Source organism: Brassica oleracea, chromosome C6 (genome assembly GCF_000695525.1).
Source record: "Brassica oleracea var. oleracea cultivar TO1000 chromosome C6, BOL, whole genome shotgun sequence".
NCBI classification, from domain to species: domain Eukaryota; kingdom Viridiplantae; phylum Streptophyta; class Magnoliopsida; order Brassicales; family Brassicaceae; genus Brassica; species Brassica oleracea.
In genome coordinates this window covers 18,824,775-18,840,347 of record NC_027753.1, presented here as the reverse complement: position 1 = coordinate 18,840,347, position 15,573 = coordinate 18,824,775, and the positions used below count along the sequence as shown (strand labels likewise).

The window sequence follows — 15,573 nt, the reverse complement described above, 5'->3', positions numbered from 1 at the left end:
CAACTCCATCATCTCTTTGTATTATTTCCACTGAAGTGAGAAGTCTAGAATCCCAGGAGCGGTCTCTGTCACCTGACTCAAGAACGGTCTACTAAATCCTCGTCCAACATCACACTAAGTTCAGTCCCATCAAACAAAAACAGTAAAAAACTTAGAAATCAAGAGAGACCAAACACTATGGCTCTAGGAGTAAGAGACTTACTGATGTTCAAGATCTTCGGTTGGCAACGACCGACACTGGATCCTGCTCCGGCGTAACTCGTGGTGGTGATGACTCCGGTTTGATGTTGATCTAGATATAACGTTCTGTTAAAATGAAGCAAAAAAAATCAAAACTTCAAGACTGACTAAGGAAGAAGAAGAAGCGATAAAGTCTGATGAAAAAAGAGAGTTTCCTTTACCTATACTGAGAGAGAAGAAGATAGAAAGGTAATCAACCAACTTTTCTCATTCAAAAGAGGTTCAATAAAGATATGAACACAATAGCTTGATAATTTAAGTTAAAACGCTGGAATAGTTTTAATGATCATGAGTTTAAAGAACGTAATAAGTCGCCACACCCATCAACTTGCCACAGCTTTTCATGTTCCTCGCCTTCCAAGACCGGAGAAGTCGTACCTCAACTGTGAAAGAACACTGGCAAGCATTCAGATCAGCAAGAAGAACAAATGAGTTAGCCATTAGACTGCGATTAACTTTTTGGGAATATCACGAATTGTGAGAATGATGTTTAAGGGATGAAGGCTTACCTTTATATAAGAGAAAACACCGCCTAGAAGAGGAATAAGCAGCATTGAATGTCAGATCGGGCTTGATGTGCTGTCCATGGAGTAAAGAGGTTTCTTAAAGGTGATGAGTCTGGACAGCTCGTAACGTCTTCAAGGATAAGAACCAAAAACGAATCGTTATCTCGAACCTAGACACCGAGATTCTCCATGACGTTTTGTCTCAGTCGTCATCCCCAAACTCCATTGTTGGTGTAGACATTAAAAAAAAAAAAGATGAACCCTAGTTTGCGATTTTACTTTAGCAGGGAAGATCTTTTTATTAGCTGAACGTAAATAAAAATAAAGGAAAAAGCTACAAACTCGGAACGTTTCAGAGATTTTGAAGCCCAGTCGTTGCAAAGCAGCCGCAGAATGAAGGGGAGAGACGAACTCCACTTCTTCGCTTCATTAGATGTTTTCGAGAATGGGCCTATGTAGTAGTCATACAAAATCTGAAATTATTAGCCCAAAATCCTATAGATTTATGCTCACAGTTAAAAGCCCATCAGATTTCCAAATTAAATGAACCACCGCCTTTTGTTAATCTGGACAGGTGTCGGCTCGACAGCATCTGAATGATGACGTGGATGGCGACATGGACCCCCTAGGAGAGAAGGAAACTCTATTTTAGATAAATAGATTGTAGTAAAAACATCAGTGGTAACAAAAAATGAAACATAAATTAAAAAACCTGTGGATGCAAGAAGCCTGTTGACCTTTGATGAAACTTTTATGCCATTATATACCTTGAGGTCTGGGATGAAGCAAAATCTATTTTTATCTTTGAGTAGGGAGCTTTTGGTTTATGATGTTGGGAGAAAAAACTGAGAACGAGAAGAAGAAGATGGTTTAATTTTAGGGAAAATTCCTTAAAATACACAAACTAATTTTCATTTGCTAATAAAATATTCAAACTATTTTGGATCCCTGTTTAATACACGAACTAATTTTCGTTGTCTATTAAATACAGAAATTTTTGAAATTCGCAGATTTTACACATCATTTTAGACGGCGTTAACTATATTTAACGGAAGTGACGACGACGTTAGTGTTTAATTAATACGTGTTTAAATTGTGAAAAGAAAATTCCTTAAAAATGCACAAACTACTTTTCATTTGCTAATAAAATACACGAACTATTTTGGATCCCCGTTTAATACACAAACTAATTTTTGTTTTCTGTTAAATACACAAACTTTTAAAATTTTCAGATTTTACACATCGATTTAGACGATGTCAACTATGTTTAGCAGAAGTGAAGACAATGTTAGTGTTTAATTGAGCATGTGGTTAAATTGTGAAGAAAAAATTTCTTAAAAGTCCTCCGATTGATTATATTATTAGCTTTCTTCTTCAGTGACGCTTCATAATGTAAATTTGTTTTTATGAAATTTCAAATTTTTTTATTATAGTAGAAAGAATATATGTAGAACTTAATTCATAACACTAAACTAATTTATCATAGTGTAAATTAATCTTGAATCATTATCACTACTATCAAAGCAAAGAACAAGAATTAGAAATGCATAACACTAAACTAATTCCAAAATCAGAAGCTCGTTTAAAATTACGTAGTTTTCTTCATCCTTTTCACGACATGGAAATCGACTCCACTTTGAATCAATATAAAGGAAAATCAAAGTAAAGAAGAAGAAAAGACACATAGTTTGGACACTACAAGAAAATATTTATATTGTGACAAATTTTTTAGTCACAATAAACATAGTTCCGTAACAATATAACCATTGTGACAGAATTGTTACCATTTATGAATAGTCGCAATAATGTCGTCACAAATTTATGCGGTAACAAAAGACGTCTTAGTTTGTAACAAATAATTCTAGTAACTAGTTTGACAGTAAAAGTGACAAAAATAAAAGTAACAAAACCGTCATAATTATTGACTAAAAATCTGGTGTTAAAGACGTTGGCTTTGGTGACGACTAAAATGTCTCCATTTTGTAATTAATTGCAACAGAACTTAGTTACTAATTTTCCTCAATAGTGACTACAGCGTTGTCATCAATTCGTTACACTTACATACTAAAAAAAGTCTTGAATCCGTCACTCAAATTATCAGTATTATTACAATTTCCCAATTCGGTCATTTTGGTTTCCCTATTACTAAAACTTTGTCACATTTAAATAGCTACTAATTTGACGTAAATAAACTGTTAATATTTTGTATTAAATATGTTAGCTCCGTATTAGTATTATTTATACAATTTTCATTAGAACTACACAATTAGGAAATTATTATTAAAAGAAAAACATACACAAAAACTTACATAGATATGTCAAGATTATTATAATACTACATTATACATCGAACAAGAGTCTGTTAAACAATATCAGAAAGAATAAACTAAACGAAGAAGAAAATTCCAGAAGCAGAGGAAAGCAAATGAATAGATTCATCAAATCTTGTAGTGTTATTTCCGCACCGGCCTTATAAACAGAATCTCGATCTTATAAACCGGCCATCTTGGGAGGTTTGTGATCTTGTCGAGTGATATTATATGGGTTGACTCTCGTTTCTCTTCTTGATAAAGTCCAAGAGAAAAAGGTCTTCCAAAATCGATAGGCTGGGAATTTGATCCTCTCTCATAAAGGCGCACACTCGTGATTAGAAGATGCATCTACAAGTGCCAAAAAAAAATTGAGATTCAATACAACAAGCAGTTTAAATAACTGATTGAAAATATACACCTTCTACAGAAGATTAACCATACGTAATGCAAACTGCAATTAGTGATTGTGAAAATTTAGAAACCAAAAAAGAGACGGCTTCAATTTTGTACAAGAACAGTTCTTAGGTTTGTAGGTAAACTTGTGAATGAGGGAGAGAGTAAGTTGTTAACTTGTTTATTTATATATTGTATTCGGTTAAATCTTTGGATACTAATGAGTAATAACGATTGGTGCCTATTATGGTAACAACCCGGATTTTAATGCTTTTTTACCGGGATTTATCGCACCACTTTGATTCTCTAATTAATTTCTTATACTCCTTTCTAAAATTAAATCGCACCACTTTGATTCTCTAATTAATTTCTTATACTCCTTTCTAAAATTAAATCGCACCACTTTGATTCTCTAATTAATTTCTTATACTCCTTTCTAAAATTAAATCGCACCACTTTGATTCTCTAATTAATTTCTTATACTCCTTTCTAAAATTAAATCGCACCACTTTGATTCTCTAATTAATTTCTTATACTCCTTTCTAAAATTAAATCGCACCACTTTGATTCTCTAATTAATTTCTTATACTCCTTTCTAAAATTAAATCGCACCACTTTGATTCTCTAATTAATTTCTTATACTCCTTTCTAAAATTAAATCTTTGGGTACTAATGAACCAATGACCGATAATCTTTGGATACCAATGACCGAAGAGTAATGACGGTTGGTGCTGAGAAAGGGCTAAAATTTCCAGTAAGAATTATTTTTGTAATTCCCATACAAACATAATCCTTCTTTAGAGCATCTCCAAAAAGACACTCTATTATGAAGTTTTCAAAACTCTATATTTGAAGTTTCAATGTGTTTTATTTGAAGTTTCAATGTGTTTTTCCGCAAAAGCAAAACTTCAAAATTAACTTCAAAACTATTTGTATTTTATACCATGGTCCTTATATTTGTCATAATTAATTTAAATTCATAAAACTTTTGTAGATAACTAAGCACATATATAAAAATATTACAACAATATTAATTAATAAAATGTTATATTAAAATAGAAATTTTAAATAGAAATAACATAATTAATATTAAACTTCAAGAAAAATATCATATTATTCAATAAAATTATTTTTGTAATATATATATGATCAACTAATGCATTTCGAAGTAAAAAATATTTTTCTTTATTTTTAATTTGTAGATTACAAAGTGTGAGCGTGCTTTTCACAGTTAAACCACTTGTTTAATTAAAATATTGTCTTCACTTCTGTTAAACATAGTTGACATCATCTAAATCGATGTGTAAGATATGAAAATTTCAAAAGTTTGTGTATTTAATAGAAAATAAATGTTAGTTTGTGTATTAAACGGAGATCCAAAAATAGTTCGTGTATTTTATTAGCAAATAAAAAATAGTTTGTGTATTTTTTTAAAAAATATTTTCAAAATTTAAACACGTGTTAATTAAACACTAACGCTGTCGTCACTGCCATTAAATATAGTTAACGCCGTCTAAAACGATGTGTAAAACCTGTGAATTTCAAAAGTTTGTGCATTTAATAGGGAACGAAAATTAGTTCTTATATTAAACGGGGATCCAAAATAGTTCGTGTATTTTATTAGCAAATGAAAATTAGTTCGTGTATTTTTTAAGGAATTTATCATAAATGAGAGGTAAATAAAAGAAATATGTTTAGATTGCAAGAAATAGGGATATACAAGGATTTTGATGGGAAACTATTAGTTTTATTAGTACAGTATAACCTCTATAAATTAAAAATGATGGGACTTTAAAATTTTATTAATTTATAGAGATATTAATTTACAAAAGTTTCCTTATTTAGATTTTTTTATTTTAAGATATATTTATTTTAAGATAAGAAAAATATTTGATTTTAGTGTATAGACATTAAACGTTATTTTCTAAACTTTGACATTTATATTAATTTTATTATTTTATTTGGTGTATATAATATATATTGCATAGAACTTAAATATGGTTTTAGATATAATATTAATAAATCTCATCAAAAAATATATTAAGTGTTAAGAAAATATAAAGATAATCTCACTGAGATTATAAAACAATCAATATATTAATAGGTTCTTACTTATATAAAATATGTATATATATAAATTATTAATTTATGATTTAAATGGGACTATATATTTACATAGAATTTTCTAAAAAAATATTATTTTATTATTTTATCGATTTGTGTCAAATTTTGAACCGGTATAAGTTGGGACACAAAATTTATTAATTTATAGAAGTTCTAGTGTGCTTGTAATCTTGTAGTGGAAGTGAAGAAATATAGAGAAGTCGATGCTTGTATTGCAAATAATGTAAAAGAGGGCCTCCAAGTGAATACAACAAGTTATCAACAGCGTTTCCTATCCATTCATTGCACTTTTATGGAAAGTCTTTACGCAAACTCATAGGTCCATGCTTGCCAAATTTGGAAGGTGCGGCAGAGAGTTTATCCGATTTCGTTTTCATCTAGATCTTTGAAGTTTTCAAACTGGGAAATATATAAACCAAAAGAATCTATTCCTGTTTGATTATGAGAACTGGACACCCCGACCATGAAGAATAAAGATTTAGCGAATAATGTAATTCATATAATAAGTTGATCGTTATGCGTAACTCAAGTTTCCAAGACTCAAGAGTCGTAATAGAGGAATGTGTTGCTACAAGAAAGACTAAGGAAAGGGACCAAAAGAACAAGTTACTTTCCGCCTTTCCGGTGATTCTTCCAAACCCTAAGTAGATGATGAAAATGAAAGACAGAGAGATAAAGAGAAAGATAATTAACGCTTGACCCATTGGAAATAATGAAGACCAATCAATCTAACCGGACATACTGACAACAGCTGAAGAACATTATAACTAGATTTTACAATGCGTTTAGAATCTTGCTTACCGGCTCGAAGTGCTGTCCGCATATCTGGATCCCAGTTTTGCAATGCCCTACTGATTGATACCCAGTTGAGTAGCTCCAATTTGAGCTTTATACCAAAAGTTTTGAATACAGATTAAATGCTTGGAAGTTTGTTAATTTGCATAAAGAGATGGCAATATCATGTGTTTACTTATACTAGCTAGTGTACTAAAATGGAGAAACATTGCACTTAATATCCCAGCTATCTAAGGTTTTGGTTTCAGCAAGGGAGAAGAGCAGCGGGATGATCAAACATAGGGAGATAAGACATTTTTCACCAGCTAATAGCATGAGATCCTCATAATGCATCCTCACCACTGTCTTAATGGTTGTACCTGTCTTCAGCCGGCCTTTTCAGGCAGATGTTTATCCAGAAAAGAAAATCAAAACTCTCCAGTAAACATAATCAAACCAGTTAAAGACATCTACTCAATGCAGTACTAGCTGATAATTTGAGAGCTTGAAATAACTGAAATCTTCACATGTGAGGGCTTTCGAGAGTTTATGGCATTCCTTCATTCCATGAAAAGGATCCTACTGATGACAAAATACTCACCAGCTCACATCAAATCGAATTCACAAATTAATGAAAAGGAGCATTCAGAAAATGTGAAACAAAAGAGACAGAGAGAAAAACATACCAAAATCAGAGTGCATGTGTGTTGGTCAACTTGTATGATGAAAGTAACAACCAAACAAAGTGCAAGAGGCTCTCTCTCTCTCAGCTTTGGATTCAGGATTAAGGGTCTGTATGGTATGGGTGGAGAAGGTACAATCACAAATCCAACATCTTTAAAAGGAAGGAAAATTATTGTTGATAATCTGAGTGAAATGTGCCTACTCAGCCCATACATACGGACACTTAATCCCTGAAACCAACCATCTTGGCTGATAATAATAACGAACCCCTAAGGTAATTGAATAACCAACAATAGAAATTATCTTTCTCCGAAGATTCGATCCCCAGCCTCCATAGCTTAACCCTCTCGATCGACCTAGTTTCAGATCCCGAGTAAGTCGGTGACTGTTATTTCTTGCATGAGACAGGCCCATTAATAATCTGGCCCAAACACACAAAATTACTAATAAAAATTACCCGATACGTCGTCCAAGTGAAATTTACACGTCTAGTAACCCTAATCGGAAAAAAAGGAAATAGAAGAGCATAAAAACGGTAACTTGAGTCCCACCCAACTCACTCCCCAGCTTCTTTTGTTTTCATCACATTCCATTCTCCACAAGCACGAACTTGCCAATTCTCCATCTACGTACCAAACCTTAAGTCCATAGAAGAATATGGCTAAGATTACTCTGAGGGTTGTTAGAAAGCCCAACTTGATGAAGAAGAAGAAGAAGAAGCAGACGAATACTAGCATCTCTGTCAAAAAGATAACCAAATCATCTTTCGAGACCGCCCATAAAACCCTAGACAACGACGATAACAACAAAGGTAGAATCAATTCGTCCTCGTGGGTTAAATCTCTCTTACTCGGAAGCGGAGCGTACGGTTCCGTTTATCTAGGTACCAGCAAGACCAAGACACACCAAACCGGTGAAAGAGCCATCAAAACGGCTGAGCTTTCTCACGCTTCAAGCCTCATGGGCGAAGGCGGGATCATGATCCGTTTACAATCTCCGTTCATTGTCCGTTGCTACGGCGATGAGATCGCACGCGAGGACTACTCTACGCAATACAATCTGATTCTCGAGTATTGCTCTGGCAAAACCATTGCCGACTTGATCGAGGATAATCACGGCGAGCTACTTGAGTCGGAGGCCAAAGTCTTCGCTAGAGATGTCTTGTCTGGTCTCACTTACATCCACGACAGAAACATCATTCACTGCGACATCAAACCCGACAACCTCTTACTCTCCCCTACCGATGTCCGGTTCAGGTCTACTGGGTACTTGACCAAGATTGGAGATTTTGGATTAGCTATGGAGAAAGGGTCGGTAGAGTACGGTAACGGATACGGCCACAAGAGAGGCACCACGAGGTATATGGCTCCGGAGCTTATTGGGCATGGCTTTGTGGACTTTGGAGCGGACGTGTGGGCCTTTGGATGCACGGTCTTGGAGATGTTATCCGGAACATCAGTTTGGGGAGAATATGGTGATCTTGCTTTTGATGATTGGGTCAATCTCATTGGCCACAGCGATCGCATGCCTCATGTACCGGCTTGGTTATCTAAAGATGCACTTGATTTCTTGAGTAGATGCTTGGAGAGAGACATTAACAAGAGGTGGTCTACGCATGAACTCAACAACCATCCTTTTGTTCTGCTATGAGGAGGAAGGCAAAGAAAGAATACAAACTAATTGATGTTTAATGTTCTTTCAATTGTTCGGAACAGTTTTGTATTCTTCGCGTATATGATATGTTTTGTCGTTTGGTAAAGCTTTGTAATTGCTACTTGTATCACTTTCACTTCTGTTTCTCATTACTAGTATATCAGTGAAGTCTTCTAATTTCTATTTGTACCACTTTGAGTTTTGTTGTTTTTTTCATTATTACTTATTAGTATACAGTTCCTGAACCAATTCGCTATAATGAATGATTGTTATAAAAGAGATCCAATTCTGTATCTGAAGAAACCATTACGAGAAACCATATTTTATGAAAAGTCTTTACGCAAACTCATTGGTCAATGTTTGTCAAATTTGGAAGGTGTGGTAGAGAGTTTATCCAATTTGTATATATTGAAAATATATAAACCAGATGAATTAAATTCTTGTTTAATTATGAGAACTAGGGGCATTGCCCCGCGGGATGTTGACAAATACATGTGTTGTTGTAGTGTAAAAATGTTATTGGAAGTGGAGTAAAGTGTTTTGTTTAGTATAATCGTAGTGGTTTAGAATAGAAAATGTATTGTTGATGAAGGGAAAACCATATAACGTGTGGTTTTAGTGGATAAGAGCTTTTGTGTCACACATACACAGTCTCGTTTGGTCTGATTTGGGTTCTCCACGTTTGGTTGGATAATTAAGTCAAACTCTGCGTTTTGAGGATTTGATAGTATCTTTACATATATTACGTTCACCGCACACATACTACGGCCACCGTAAGAAGACAAACTTTGCAGGGCATATAATAGTAACATGCACTTGGAAAGATATATATTATTTTTTTACTGAAATTTGGTACTTAGAAGAAATTGTCAACATGTTTTTCATCCCGTGTGATAAACAGAAAATGCAGAGTTGAAAAGAGAGAATTTCCAAAGAAACATGCGTAAACCTACCACTCTCCCCATTTGTCACGCCAGCATGTCCAGATCAGGGAGTTGTTGCCTCACCTTGTTGTGCTGGTCTTGACCACTCCATCTGTGTGAGAGTTATGCCAGACGCGAATAAAGAATGTAAAGAAAGGTTGCTGAAACAATATAAGCTAAGCTTAACTTTTTTTTTTGTAACTTGAAAAAGGGTTAAACCCGGGTCTATTAAAGACACAGACCTAACTCCCGGGTGGGAGGTGCAGCCCACGGATAGACCTTCTCCCGGTTATTCAAATGGGCCGAAATGCAATAGCCCATATCCGTGTAGGTGACCAGGAAAATATGACTTAGTTTCGTATGGTAGGTGGATCGAACTTGAAATGTGGTGACATACGCTAAGCTTAACTTACAGTCTGCAAATCAAGGACATGCAGATCATCGAAACACATAGCATGTGAACCCCCGCCAAATATAATATAAGGTAACGCTCTGCATGCACTGCAGCAGCATGATCAGACCTCAGAGATAAGGATGGTTTATGGCTCTCAAGTTCTGCATGCACTGCAGCAGCATGATCAGACCTCTGCAAGTTGACAACAGTTTAAACCTTGATTGCAAATCTTTCATTAACAATATCAAAGGAGTAAATTGGTGGCTTTCTAAAAGCTTATTCTGGCTATATTCTAATCTTAAATGGGTTTGACTTCTTCAAACACCAAATATCACCAAGGTTTTACCCACGACTGTGACTGACTGGCCTCCACGTGAAACCTAAAAGCAAAAGAAAATGACAATCAAAGTTTCAGTTCAAGAAACCAATGTGAAAAATTGAAATAAAAAACATGTGAGAAGCGAAGATATACCGGTGGTTTCCCATATGTCTCCAACATTGACCATGTACAGGTATGGGTATCAAAGACCTTCACTGTGACAGGGAAACAGTAGGAAATTGATTGTAATAATTAAGATCACTGAAAAATCCTATAATATATTTGCAAATAACAATCTTCGAAGGTATATAAACGCTTACCTTGCATAGATTCTGAGGGATCCTTAGTATGACCACCGATGGACAGCATTTTTTTGTCCCATGGTATCTACAAAACAAACAAAGAATTGTCATGAGAAAATAATTTAGCAAGACTTAATATTGGCAGTAGTATCCACAGAATGGCAAATTTTATTGTAATATGAGTCAATGACCCAAACATCACCAAAATTATTGTGGTTGCAGAAGCAGACAGAGTCAAAGCAAGAAGAGCAATGAGCTATACGGGTATGCATGCCCCTAATTCTCCAAATGATATAAGAACTTATGGTGATTGGCCTCCCAATAAACAAAAAAATACGGACAAACAACTACACTAAAAGGAGAATACTCAAAGCTTCCGGAATGACTGGTAACCGGTGTACGACTTGAAGCTGAAGTCAGATTAGTATTATATGTGTCTTGTGATGTTGTCGGCCTTACCAGCTGCATGATCCAGGGGAAGAAGAAAAGAAACAAAGACAATACTGGTAAGAAAGCACATGTATTTTGAAGATGCAATGATAAAGTCAATAAAATGCTAATTATAATTCTTTAACCTTGTTAGTATCAGGTCTGGAGTATGAATCTCTGTGGACAGGAATACACTCAACAGTATCTGAACTATAAGATACCACCGGGAAACCACTTCCAACATAAAAGGATTCATAAAAAACAATCCATGTTTGTTTAATCGAAATTGTGCTGAGTGATTTACCTGGTAAGTAGGTGGGTGTAGTGGCTAAGCGTAGTAGACTTTTGTAATTTTGAGGAGAGAAATTGTGAACTGGAAAGATTGGACCTATGTCCGTAACTTTCGACATTGTTGTCTCTTGGTCGATCTAAATGTAATACGGGAGTTGGGTGAATTTCCGTTGTTGTGAATTGTGTAGGACGGAAAATCCTGAAAATTCATATATATCTCCTTCGGTTAAATACCTTGGGTCATTTGGCTGAATGTTTCTGGTGAGCCGACCTTCCAATAGTTGTCCCTGAATGTGAACAAATTTTTTGTTTCGTACCAATTAAGTGAATATTGATTAGTTTAAACCAAATATGCCGAATTGGAAAAATACATATATATGTATATGTTAAAGTTTTAATATAGGGCTTACGTGGTGGTCGTAGCACATGAAGCCGGTGCAAATTTGGTTACTGTCTGTTTGGTGATTTTTGATGTCCCAAATACTCCTTATACATATCGTTATAGGGTGCACTGAAATTCCTTCTTGAAGTTGGTGGATTCTTCGAGGAATGTGATGCACGGGAGATGTCACAATAAAACATGAAATTTTAATTAAGGGCATACATTTTTAAAATTTTGCAAAAGTAAAGATACATAAATTTCCCACTATACTAATTACGCTCAGGGCCATATTTTAAATGTGCCATCATATTATTATTATAGAACTCCATGCAATCTTTACGAGGATTATAGAAACATTTGCATGGGTTTACTTCGAACTCAGAGAAAGTGATTATCATGTGGTAATTAAGGTCTTCTATTTTTAAAAAAATTGCAGAAGTAAATTTTAATTATAATAAGATTAATAAATTTTCTTATACGGGATGATTATCTGAAGCTTCTGCATTTCAAAAAATATCTAAGAACTTATTTACACTACAAGAAAACATATTTTTTACGAGGGCAATATTCCTTGTTAATTCGTCGTAAAAGGGGTGTTACGACGAATAAACATCGGAAACTGTTTCGTTGTTAAACGTCCGTTGTAACGGAGGTTTCGTCGTAAAGACGTGGTAACGTTTACGAGGAAAGATTTCCTCGTAAAACTGAAGGAAATATTTCGTCGTAAACGAGACGTAATATTTCGTTGTAAAGTACTCGTATTATTTCGATGTAAACTCCATGCAATCTTTACGAGGATTTTACAACGCTGCCCATGTAAGCTCCACGTAAACCTTACGACGATGTTACGAGGATTTCGTTGTAAAATCCATGTAAAGTTTACAACGAATTTACATCGTTTCTTACCATTTAATATTAAATTAAAATTAAAATATTATTTAATATTAGAAATTTTAAAAATTTTAAATATAAAATGAAATATGAAAATCAAAACATATATTTAAAAACTATTTAAAAGTCATAACATAATATTTAAATTCACAATACAAAAGGAAACAAATAAAAAAGCTACTACATATTATCGAAGTAGTCGGTGGCAGTGCTCGATTGAGAACGGTCTGGATCGACATCTTCGGGATTCCGTATTGGCATCCCGAGAGCTACTCGCCTCTCATTTAATGCTCTCTGCAAAGTCGGGTTTCCCACCGCCATCACGTCCAGCAGATCTCCAAGAGAGTCTAAACGATCCTGCTGGCTATCCATCCGAGCTCTCATTTGAGAGTTCTCTTCATCCCGTCTCAAAGCGTATGACGAAGTTGCCTTAGTAACTTCGTTAACAGAACCTATGCCCACTATTTGTCCCTTCTTTCTAGGAGCCACCTATAAAAACATATTAATAAAGTTAAAATTTATTAAATAGTTAAATTTATTTAAATAAAATTATAAAGTTTTACCTCTTCGAAGATCCTGTCGACCTCTTCAGTCGTCAGTTTGACGGGTAATCCATCGGGAGACTGCTGGGTTAATTGCATTTCCCGCTCTTCAACCCGAGAAGCCACTGTGTTGAAGAGTTTCTTGGATGCCGGATCCACAAAAATCCCGTCTGATGTGGCGTGAGTCATCTTGAATAGATCAGACAGAGATGGTAAGACTCCCGTCTTCTCAAACTGCAAAAAAAAAAATAAAAAAAAAAATAATATTAAAATTGAAATTAATGAAGGAATTCAAAATAAATATTAGAAACAAACTTACAGCTTCTAGTCGGATTCCGGCGTGAGGCTTTTGTCCGGTTCTGTGAACCATGGGCAAATGACCATCTTTGTCCTTCGTTCTTCGGGAAGCGGAGCACGAGTTCGCCTTACGGATCGAAGAGGGTAGCTTCCAAAAGGCGATGAGATCATCCCATACATCCTTCGTGAGCTCGGTGGGCTTTCCCTCATAACCATAGATCTCCCACTTGTCCTTCCAATCGGAGACAGTGTTGCAAAAGCGGGTCTTTGCCTTTGCAATGAATTCCCTCTTCACCCTCTCGGTGATTCCCAAGGACCAGTGCCACCATTGCTGAAACAAACAAAATTTTAAAAGAATTAAAATAAATATTTAATTAGATATAAATATTTAATTAGATGTTTTAAAAAAAAATTACCGCAAAACATTTAAACCAAGTCGTCTTAACGTGGTCTGGAGTCTTGATCCAATTCGGGTAGGCTTCGTCGTAGTAGCCCTTGATTGTCTCCAACACACTCCGGCCAACAAGGTTGTTGGCCCCAAACCTAAAAAGAGAACCTAATTGTTAGAAATTTTTTTTAAAAATTTAATGTACTAAAAAATAATAAGTTACCAATAAGTTCCCGATGGTCTATCGGGATCCAGAACATCCAAGCCCTCTCGTCCAGGCTGGGCGAGCAAATCCTCCATTGGATATCTCGCGTATGGAGCATATGGAGTCACACGCAAATCTGGATGAACTGCACCTGTTGGGACAGGCTGAGGTGCAGCGGCTGGAGGAGGAGGAGGACGAGGAGGTGGAGGCATATGAGGTGCAGGAGGAGGAGGACTCCAAGAAACTCTCTGGGATGTCTGAGAGTCCGGAACTGCCTCGAAAGATGATGGACCGGAAGAAGATGTCCTGATACCATCATGAAACATCTGAGAGTAAGTAGGTGCTGCTGGCTTAAATCTTCTAAGACCCATCTAAATTTTATAAAAAATTACAGTTAGTTTTATCAATAACGACATAATTAAAAAATATTAATCCGATACCTAGCAAATCACCTAAACTAACCTCTTAAACTAATTACAGTGAAACCTCTATAAATTAGTAATGTTGGGACTACACCATAATTATAATTTTTTTATTAATTTATAGAGATATTAATTTATCGATATACTAATTGAACCAAAAACTCAGGGACTATAAAATTATATTATCTTATAGAGATTTTTAGTGTATATTAATTTATAGAGTGTTAATTTAAAGAGGTTATATTGTACCTATACTAACCACTTAAGCTAATTACATATACTAACCACCTAAAACTAAACAACGTTTTTAAAAAAAATTAGAGAGAGGGAGAGGTTACCTTAAGAGGAGTGGAGAGGGATTTGGGAGGAATGAATGAGCAAAGCTCGTTCTAAGGCGTCACCTATATATAAGAAAAGACATTCCTCGTAAAGTCGTCATAAAGTTATGACGAAGTTACCAGGCCCGCGTTTTTTCATTTACGACGAAATTACCAGGCCCGTGTTTTTAAGGTTACGACGAATTTACGGGGACCATGTTTACGAATAATTTATGTTGACCAGGTTACGACGAATTTACCAGGCTCGTGTTTTTGTTTACGACGACTTTACGAGGACCATATTTACAATGAATTTACGTTGACCAGGTTACGATGAATTTACGAGGCCCGTGTTTTTGTTTACGACGACTTTACGAGTCTTAACCCTAAACCCCGAAACCAGAAAACCTAAACCCCAAAGTTACTTATCTTATAACATCATCTCTTCTTCTTTACATCTTCTTCCTTTTTATCCAACTTAAACCCTAAACTCCAAATTATTATTATTATTTTTTAAAAAACATATTATATAAACACAACTTTTTAATACACATATATTAAAATGAGAAAAAGAAAAAGAAAAACAACATTTGTTACATAGATTAGATCATTCTGAATCGTTTTTGTTCTCATCAAGATCAGTACAATGATCATCGTCGCTTCCATCGAACTCATCTTCAGGTGCTTCATCTGTCACATCTTCGGGAAGATCTTCATATTGTTGGTTTTGCGGATCGATCAGAAGGATTTCATTAAGTTGTTGATCAGGTACATCAACTTCATTG

General features: G+C 35.0%; 1 protein-coding gene and 2 long non-coding RNA genes across 3 annotated transcripts; 1 reads left to right on the top strand and 2 right to left on the bottom strand.

Moving 5' to 3' along the window:
• Positions 1-6: 6 nt before the first annotated feature.
• On the bottom strand, positions 7-1,175 carry LOC106298864. The gene is made up of 4 exons (XR_001261588.1): positions 750-1,175; positions 402-636; positions 203-292; positions 7-114 (listed from the first exon to the last, which is right to left on the bottom strand). It is a non-coding gene; the product is annotated as an uncharacterized LOC106298864 (long non-coding RNA).
• Positions 1,176-3,058: 1,883 nt separating this feature from the next.
• Positions 3,059-3,657, bottom strand: LOC106299449. The gene is made up of 2 exons (XR_001261778.1): positions 3,500-3,657; positions 3,059-3,406 (listed from the first exon to the last, which is right to left on the bottom strand). It is a non-coding gene; the product is annotated as an uncharacterized LOC106299449 (long non-coding RNA).
• Positions 3,658-7,690: 4,033 nt separating this feature from the next.
• Positions 7,691-8,683, top strand: LOC106297654 (mitogen-activated protein kinase kinase kinase ANP1-like). The gene has a single exon (XM_013733856.1). The coding sequence runs from the start codon at positions 7,691-7,693 to the stop codon at positions 8,681-8,683; it is 993 nt and encodes a 330-aa protein (XP_013589310.1).
• The last annotated feature ends 6,890 nt before the right edge of the window (positions 8,684-15,573 follow it).